The following is an 8,904-nucleotide window of genomic DNA, read 5'->3' as shown; positions in this document are numbered from 1 at the left end:
TGTGCAGCTCTTTCAATTGCCTTACTGATCTCTACAAGATAAAGGGCAACCTGCATTTTTTTCTCATTTCTGTTTCTTTCCTGATGCATTCTCCCTGCTTTTATATGCATTTATATTTTGTCTATATTATCACAACTTATGTATATGTCATATTTTCTCTACTAGAATAAAAGCACCTAGAAGGGCAGAGATAATTTATTACTCATTTTTGTTTTTCTCTAAGATCTAGTTGATGTCTTTTTCAACAAACATTGGTTGAACAGAATGCTTCCGTTTTTAAATGTGGTGGCTGCAACTGGCGAGAGTCAAACAGCATCAACCTCTCTCATCGCCAGTGTGGCTGCACCACATTTTTACTGGAAAAGACAATACTGTTTTTAGCTTCTTCCGTCTGAAAGGATCATGAACTTGTCTGTGTATTTGACCTTCCCTTTCCTCAAATATGCATCTGGCCTACAAGTTCAAGTCCAACAGTTCCTTATCTAGGGTTATTTCCTTAATAGGAAGTAAGATTCAGGCAAAACTGGAACTTTACAGAAAAGAGTTTGAAACAATCAAGAGATGGTCATCAGGAGGGACACAGTGTCAACCACCAGAGAGCTGGTGGCCCTCTGCCAGCAATCTTCCACCCTGGGGTCCTTTCTTGTGTGACCACCTTTGGTGAAGCCACATCCCTGGCTAGAATATGGCTCTTTCTAGGGCTGGGGATTGGGGGAGCAGTCATCACACTGCAAGGAGGCAAAGCTTCCATCTGAGGACAAGTGCCTGTTCAGTTTAATTCTTAAGAATTAAAGTTATATAAATTATAATCAGAGTAAGTCACTAGGGTGAAGGTTTCTTCAAAAGATATACTAAGAGTATTTCATTTCCTATTTTGTTAAACAAATAATCTTCAGACCTCTAAATAAAATTTTAAATGTTAAGGGTAAGAACAAGCAATAAAGTTTTACACCTACTGTGATTTCAACAACATAAATAAGAGAAATTAGGAGAGGCACCGAAATGTTAATAAACAGTGATTATCTTAGAGTGGTGGGATTATAGCTGACTCTTTTTTATTCTATTTAGCTGAATTTCTAATTTTTTCCCCGTACACAGGTATATTCCTTTTAATTAAAAATTTTAAAGTATCATTGACTCAGGACTGTCACTTATAACCCAAAGTTTCAATGCTATGTGAGAGGTGGATGTCCCGTTTTTACTTTCAAATTCAATTTTCATCTCAATTCATTTTGTGTTTTTGCGTGCGTGTTTTCTTCCTACTGAGTGACCCAACCCTACAAGTCACACACAGGTAAATGTGGCATGGTGGTGATTCCTAAGTTCGATTTCACAGCAAAAATGTTTTATTTTAAGGATCAAAGGAGAAGCTGACTTAAAAACCTTGGAGGCTTTTGTAAAATCAATTTTAAAAAGCATTATATTTATATCAAAAATAGCATCTTGAAAACAGCCAAGTTAGTATGAAACAGAATGATCCTAGTATCCTGGTTTCTGAGCTTAATTCTCACTTTTGAGAATTTTGGCAGCATTCTTCTTTTCAACCCTCTTAAATTAAAACTAGAAACCTTTCTAGAAGCTAGTGAAGGATTTGGTCTTGATATTCTATAGGAAAAACTCTCAGATATCAGCCCAATTGCCTAAACGGAGACAGATCCACCCTGCTTTGGTACACATGACATTTTATATTAGTGAGGAGACCCTGGTCCTACACTCCCACTTATCAAAGCCTCTTGGAAGCTTTGTATCCTGGACTCTTATGCCCCTAAGCACTGGCCTTCCCTTCCGACTCTCGGTGGGCACAAAAGCAGAAATCCATGAAGTGACAGAAACTTGGAGGTCACCACTCAGGTGAAATAAAAGGTTAAAAACCTCTGTAGTCTTGACTTACTAATTTAAATTCCCTTAGATATGCTGTTCTTAAACATGCAGCCAGTTACAAACATGCAGGGCAGAAGAAGCTGAAAATTTTTCATAGCAGTGTATTAATAAGCACTGTGCTTTAGTGAACTGCAGTGGTTTCAGGTAAAGATGAAATCCTAAGTAAAAGGTGTTATTGGCCAAAATTCACTGAACTGAGAAAGTGGGAAAACAATCATTACACTAAGATTAAATAAGGTAAATCCATTATATATCTACCTCCTCTGCTCACACATGAGTTCCTTGAAGGCAGGTATCAGGGTTTACTTTGACAACTAGGATATAGTTCCATCCCGACAAATAATAAAATACTTAAAGTCACCTATTTTTTAAACACCAAAATGATCTCTCAAACTGGAATCTAATATTTTCATGAAAAAATAAAAGGATCAAATCCTTTTTAGTTCTTGAGAAACTGAGGAGAAAATGAAAAACGTAATAATAATCCAAATACCCTGCCACCTGCACAGGGCTCTAGTAAGGCCCCTGAATCTGCACTGCTTAGTTATCACATGGATCTTATGGCAAACCTGTCAGAAAATTCTTATTGCATCTACGAGAAGGCAAAGGTGTCAGAGGGCTCATTTGTTGCATATATAATTAGGCACATCAGAAGACCCAGGGTCCAGTCTGTCTCGATGAGAACTTTTATTTTGTTTTAGTTCTTAATCTCGCAATTAAAATTAACAGTAGATATGCCTATTTCAAAGGATGGTTAGAACAATCAGATAAGCTAGGTGAAGATTTTGTGCACATAATTACTTCACAAATTAAGATGCTCCTAATAACTGGAAAAAAAAAAGTGAAGTACTGAAAGCAGTTTTACAGCAAATGCATAGGACTTGAATTTTATACTGGAATTTTTAAAGTTACTGAAGCTTATGTAAATAAGCAAGAAATGCCATTAAGCTTTCCTAGAAGAAAAGATAACTCCAGCTTCTTCATGTGTGCATGCTGTGCTCAGTGGCTTCAGTGCTGCCCGACTCTTTGAGCCCCTAGAGGCTGTAGTCCCCCAGGCGCCCCTTCCATGGGATTCTCCAGGCAAGAACACCCAAGTGGGCTGCCATGCCCTCCTCCAGGGGATCTTCCCAAGCCGGGGATCGGACCCACATCTCTTGAGTCTCCTGCACTGGCAGGTGGGTTCTTTACCACTAGCGCTACTAGGAAGTACACTGATGGAGATGTGTTAATTATATATTTAGAATTATTCATCTTTTGAGCTAGATATACAAAAGATTAGGAACTTTAAAAATATTTGTAATGGATTTTCTCAATTGCTGACACCTTTTTCTATACAGGTCTCATCTTTCTGTGTATTAATTACTGAAGAGTAAAAGAAAGAACAGGCATCCTTTATAAATGAGACATAACTGCATCACACTTTTTTCTTCTTAGTCCTTTGAGCTAACTGAGGACCACATTCCTTTCTTTTTTTAGCACAGATGATTAAAAAAGACAGCCAGCTTTAACTTCTAAGCAAACGCTGGGGTTAGCTTCATTATTTATATATGAAATAAATACTTCCTAAGCTAAAAATTCTTCCCCACACCACATACCCTCCTTGCTCCAGTAACTCTCCCTGGAGTTTCCTGTTAACCTGCCTGTGTTAGTTTAGGGCCGGGACAGCATCTTCAGTGTTCGGGGAACCTGCACAGCTCTTCCACCAAGACGAGTCCTGGCCCTGCGGTGCCAGAGGCATTCAGACCTTACAGGAATGGCCTTACAAGTCCTTTATGTGCCTGAGCCAGACTCTGCTTACAGGGATTGGTGAATGAAGTCTCATGCCATGTGCCCGGGATGAGCGCAGGGTAAGCAGTAATTCGTGCAAAGATGACAAAAGTAGAGAGTACCTTGATGAGGGAACAGCTGCATGAAAACTGCTGATTTAGAGCAAGGCAGAGAAGCTTCACAGACACAGAATGGAAGAGAAAACAAAAGTGAGTGATGTTCATAAGATTTTTAAAGGGTGAAATATGATTAGATACTGGATAATTATTAACTTTCTTGGTTTTTCAGGAGGATTCTAGTTTTAATTATTGAACTGACTGCTTATTTCCTAAATATTACCAACTCTTAAATATTAATAAATGGTAGAACTTACAATTTTACAGACAGATGTGTTTTTACCACCCTTATTAGAAGGATTTTAGTGTAAATCAAGAATTACATTAAAAAATGAAGTGGAAAATTTGCAGAAATTACACCAACCAGTTGTTCAGTTTAAAATGATTTTTCTCCCTTAAATAGAAGGTGATAACAAAGAAAAAGAAGAAAAATAAATCAAGAATATACTAAATAAAGGTCTGCACTACCATAAGTAGTTTCATAAAACATTAAAAAAATGGCTTTGGAGACTTTAAGTAGTCTCAAAATAGAGGTATCTTATGTTTCTTCTGAGAGGGGGACACATTAAACCTGGTAAACACAGCAGAAGTATGACTAAGTCTACTCTTTGCAGAAATGGTTTTGATGAACTGACCCTTTCTGCACACAGCTGTCAGCACTACTGGGGGGTTGGAGTCCTTAGAATTCCTAGCTGATCCACTCAGCTTTCTGGGAAGGAGGTCTACCTTACAGAAGCAAAAGGACTGAATAACTAACTGACAGTCTTGGACACAGACCCAAAACGAAATGAAAGAAGTGAATTTAAAATAAAGTTCCACTAACTAGGTCTTTGCTCTAAAAATATTCTTGCTCTAATACTAACAGTAAAATAAGCTGATCAAAGAAAAAAATTAAGATTTTTTTTCAAGTGAAAAAATATTTAAAATAGATCATAGGCTTATTTTTGCTAAAAAATATAATATACATCTCATATATTTTTGAGGTAAAAAATATATTATTAAACTTTAGCCATAATTATCACCTGATTTTTCCAAACAGATGTCCTTCTGAATGATGAGAATACTTTACAGTTGCAAGGTACAATGTAAGTACAAAAGGTCACAAAAGAGGTCAAAACAGTATACTGTGTATACCCTGCCACTCTCACTGTTCTGAAATCTATTCGAGGGCAGGTCTCATGTCTTATTAGTGTCCCCACTTCCCTTGGTTTAACAGAGTCCCTTGCATGTAGTAAACAATGAACATCTCTGATAATTCAAGACAAAATCTGGATTTGGGGTTATTTTCTACAGAGTATTGTAGTATTAATCTTGTACTTAAAAATCAAAGAACTTGTGTACACAAAGGATTTGTTAAACATGCCTCGGAAGGAAATAACAACTTCAGCTGAAATTGAATACTGAGATCCATAGGCAAAAACTGCCAAGTCTCTGGGGACCAGGGTCTCTGTCATCTTTAAATGTTCTGGAGTACCTACTGAATACCTACAATATATGAGTTTGAGTGTTTACTGAATTAAATTACAGTGTGAAAAATATTAGGAGGTCTCAGTAGAATATAAATTAAATTTTAATATACTGTAGATGAATCTATTTAATCTCTTTTTAATGAATACTGTCATCCAGCAACTACTGCTTGTGTGCTCAGCTGTGTCCAACTCTGCGGGCCCGTGGACCGTAGCCCACCAAATCCATATAATGCCATCTGGATATTTATTTCTAGTATACTTGCTCTTTAACATCTGAAGAGGATACAGGAAGACTGTATTTGAAATGCATACTGGAAATGGTTATAAAGCACTCATAACATGGTTTTAAAAAGGCATCTTTGCTCACCCTGTTAGAGAGCCACTTATGGCCTTCTTAAGCAAGAGAAAGTCCCATATACAGCATTTTTAGTAGATAACATTTTAATTTTCTAGCTCTAATCCTGGTTCTTCAATTCATGTCCAGCTCAGCTACACTGGACCAAAGAATGGATCACAATATCAAATTTGAAATATCCTTATTTATCAAAGAGTAAATGTTATAGATTCTCTTCAAGGTTCTGATAATGGCATGTGGGAAAATCTGAAAAGACAAAGTTCTATGTTCATTTGGGTAAAAGGGCCACAGTTAACATAATTTCATATGCAATGAACTCTGAGTATACTCCACTGGCTCCACAGATAACAAATTCAATTTCTGCGAGGAGTGGAGTCAGAAGACAGTCATTTATGTATCTTCATATATAAAAATATAAAACTTATAAAATAATCCTCCTTGTGTTAAGGGGATAGACAAATGGCCTATGATCATCTGTCAAGAAGAATGCATTTTCAGGGACGCTGGCTTTATGTAAATGACTGCCACTTCCTCAGAAGCTGGTGACTTACTGAATTATCATCATAATTTTTACTTAAATAAGGTTTAATGCTTAATGGGGAGGGCTAGGGAGTTCACGAACTTCTTATGTAGCTAATTTGATGGCAGAGAATACTGGGGACCAAAAGAAGATACAGCTTAGTGGTCAATCCTGCTAAGTACCAAAGATCCAGAAAGCAAAGTCTTAAACTGACGGAAAGTTTGAAGCAAAGTTTGAGCTGTGTGCAGATCAGCATCTTCTGCTTTTTGACATAAAGCAACAGAGCTTACACCTGCTTAAAATTCAGTAGACTAGTGTGGGTTGATTTTGGGTAATTAATGGCAAGCAACACTCATGGTCCATTTCAGGGAGAGACACAGGGATTCTTTAAATACTGCTTAGCACATGGCTAATGAAAGTGGAGACAGGGAAATATTCTGGTTTCTATTCAACTAAATACCAAAGTTGAAATGCTGGAGTGAGCTGTGAATCTGGATTAGATTCATCACTTCTTTTAGCCCTTTGATATCAGCAAACTCAGTTCCACAAAGAATTGAGGAGACAGGGATATAAGATTACAAGGACCTAAAGATATAAAACAGCATGCCTAGTTAGAAAGTATAAACTCTTATCAGAGGTATTACCTAAGTACAAATGACAAAAACACAATAATTTAGGCAGATAGATAAATCAGGATCCTTTCATGGAGATAAATCCACAATTTAGAGATACAAATGGGTTTCATCAAAGAGTAAAGTGACTAATGAAAAGATAAACTCTTTCTCTAATAAAATGTAGTAAAATAATCTGGGCAAACCAAAGGACATACAATTTAGAGAGAAAATGCTGAACACCATTATTCTAAAGAAATAATTCTATCACTTTTAAACTTCAGTTTCATTTCAGAATAGTCAGAGGTTTTCAGGGTGTTAGAATCTATTCAAGCAGCCATCTTTGGAGAGCTACTGGAGGTGACACTGTAGGTTTAAAACTGTAACCAAAACCACATATGCTATTCTTTGATTTTTCTAGACAATTCTAAGTAAGAGGTTGCAGAGTAGGACTATTTTTCTAAGCAAATGATATGGTTAATGTTCAATCAACACAGGACATGAACAGTTCATCAACTACCAGAATATGTGCTGGTACCTGTATTTTAATCTGATTATTTTATTGTCTCTATCAGTGGGTAAAAATAGGCAGAAATATCCCTGGTAGTCTGGATTAAAAAAAACCAAAAGTCAATATAAAAACAACTAATCATTTTGCCAGCTTTAACATCTCTTTAGTAGCCCAAGAAGCAAAAGGTTGGTCAAAATGAACCAAACTTGAAAAACAAGAGGATCAATATAGGCAGAGTCTACGGATTTTCTAGTGGTGATCAACTTCAGTGGTTGACTAACCCAGACGATAGAGAGCTCTACAGAAGAAAAGGAGTGGCAGACTTAGGTAAGGCAGATGGAAATAATGAGACAGACGTAAATATATGAAAGAAAAAGGGAAAAGCAAGGAAAGAGAAGGAAGAAAGATGGCAGATATGGAAGGCAACGAATGCGGTAGAAAGAACACTGGCCTTGGTTCTAGATAAGACTGTGTGATAAAGCAATTCACTTGGCTCTTCTAAGCCCAGTCTCCCCTTCATACATGACATTGTGAGCTCAGAACTAAATTACCTCTGTAGTACCCTCTAGCTCCAAAGAGCTAAGATTTTATACTGGAGGGCTGGGTGGGAGGGGGTGGTGACGAGGGAAAGAGTGCAGTCACTGCAGTATCTAGAAGACAGTAAAGTTTTGCCCTGGCTTTAACAGTTGAAATGCTGATAATGGGGCAAGATCCTGTGCACACTCTAGTGAGTAAGAATCACCTGAGTGTTTGTTAAAATGCTCGCTGGGCCCCCACTCTCAGAGTTTCTCGTGCAGGAGGTCTGGAGTGGGATTCCAGCAACCATGTTTCAACAAGCTCCTAAATGACACTGAGGCTGTGATCTTGGGACCACACTTGAAGAAACACTGTCCTAGGGAGTAGGTGACAGAGGTCAAATTAACACAGTTATAGAGGGGAAAAGTTGGCAAGATTTCTCTTACATTTTTGGGGGGAGGGGAAACCTGACTAGCTGCAGTAAGGTGACTGAAAATAAGTGCTAGGTCATATAATTTGTTTCCTCTGCTGACCAAGGTTTTGTTGTTGACCAAGGCTTAACAGATCATAGATGAATACAGCTGTTTAATATAATGATTTATAATATGTATGAACCGGGCACTAGATTTGCCAAGTTCTTTAGAACCTTCAAAACTATGTATGTCTAAATATTCAGGCAAAACCAGGATTATAAACTGGAAATTCTAGTTATGGATCTTGAACAATACAAAGTAGTTATAATATATTCCTTGGCTTTTTAAAAGAAAATCCACTTAACACTTAACTACATCTAATAACTTTTCCTTATAGCATGAAGTGTTTCATAAGTAAACTTTTCAGATAATGGAAATTTAAACACAAAACCTTTTAAATTTTAACCACTTTAGAAAGATATCTTTCTGAGTATAAACAAGACCACAATGGAAGACTCCCTTCATTATTACTGTCACTATAATACACACAATGGTGTCAGTTGAGTAACCCCTCCAGGGTTGACCAGAGTCATAAGGAATCATCTGCTTTGACAATGAATGAGCCCAAGGTTCTGTACAGTTGCTGTTTCTGCCATCTTGCTTATCTTAGCCCCACTCGAGCTATTAGCTATTTCTCAATGTATCCACCTGTTAGTTGCATGCTGAATTGGTATACTTTCCACAC

At 37.2% G+C, this 8,904-nt stretch overlaps 1 protein-coding gene across 12 annotated transcripts in view; it reads right to left on the bottom strand.

Annotated features, from left to right (window-relative positions):
* Window positions 1-8,904, bottom strand: part of NF1 (neurofibromin 1) — a 257,608-nt gene that overhangs the window by 5,595 nt on the left and 243,109 nt on the right. For 7 of the 12 annotated variants that reach the window (XM_086360180.1, XM_086360187.1, XM_086360183.1 and 4 more), the window contains one exon: window positions 3,771-3,824. The exons of the other annotated variants lie outside the window; for them this stretch is intronic. In XM_086360180.1, the coding sequence (XP_086216306.1) occupies window positions 3,771-3,824 (54 nt within the window). The remainder of the gene's footprint in view (window positions 1-3,770; window positions 3,825-8,904) is intronic. 12 annotated transcript variants of the gene reach the window in all.

This window comes from Bos grunniens, chromosome 19 (genome assembly GCF_055505025.1).
Source record: "Bos grunniens cultivar Pamir isolate PY7600 chromosome 19, Bosgru_T2T1.0, whole genome shotgun sequence".
NCBI lineage: Eukaryota > Metazoa > Chordata > Mammalia > Artiodactyla > Bovidae > Bos > Bos grunniens.
The sequence above is the reverse complement of the archived record's forward strand: the minus strand, read 5'-3'. Positions and strand labels throughout refer to the sequence as shown.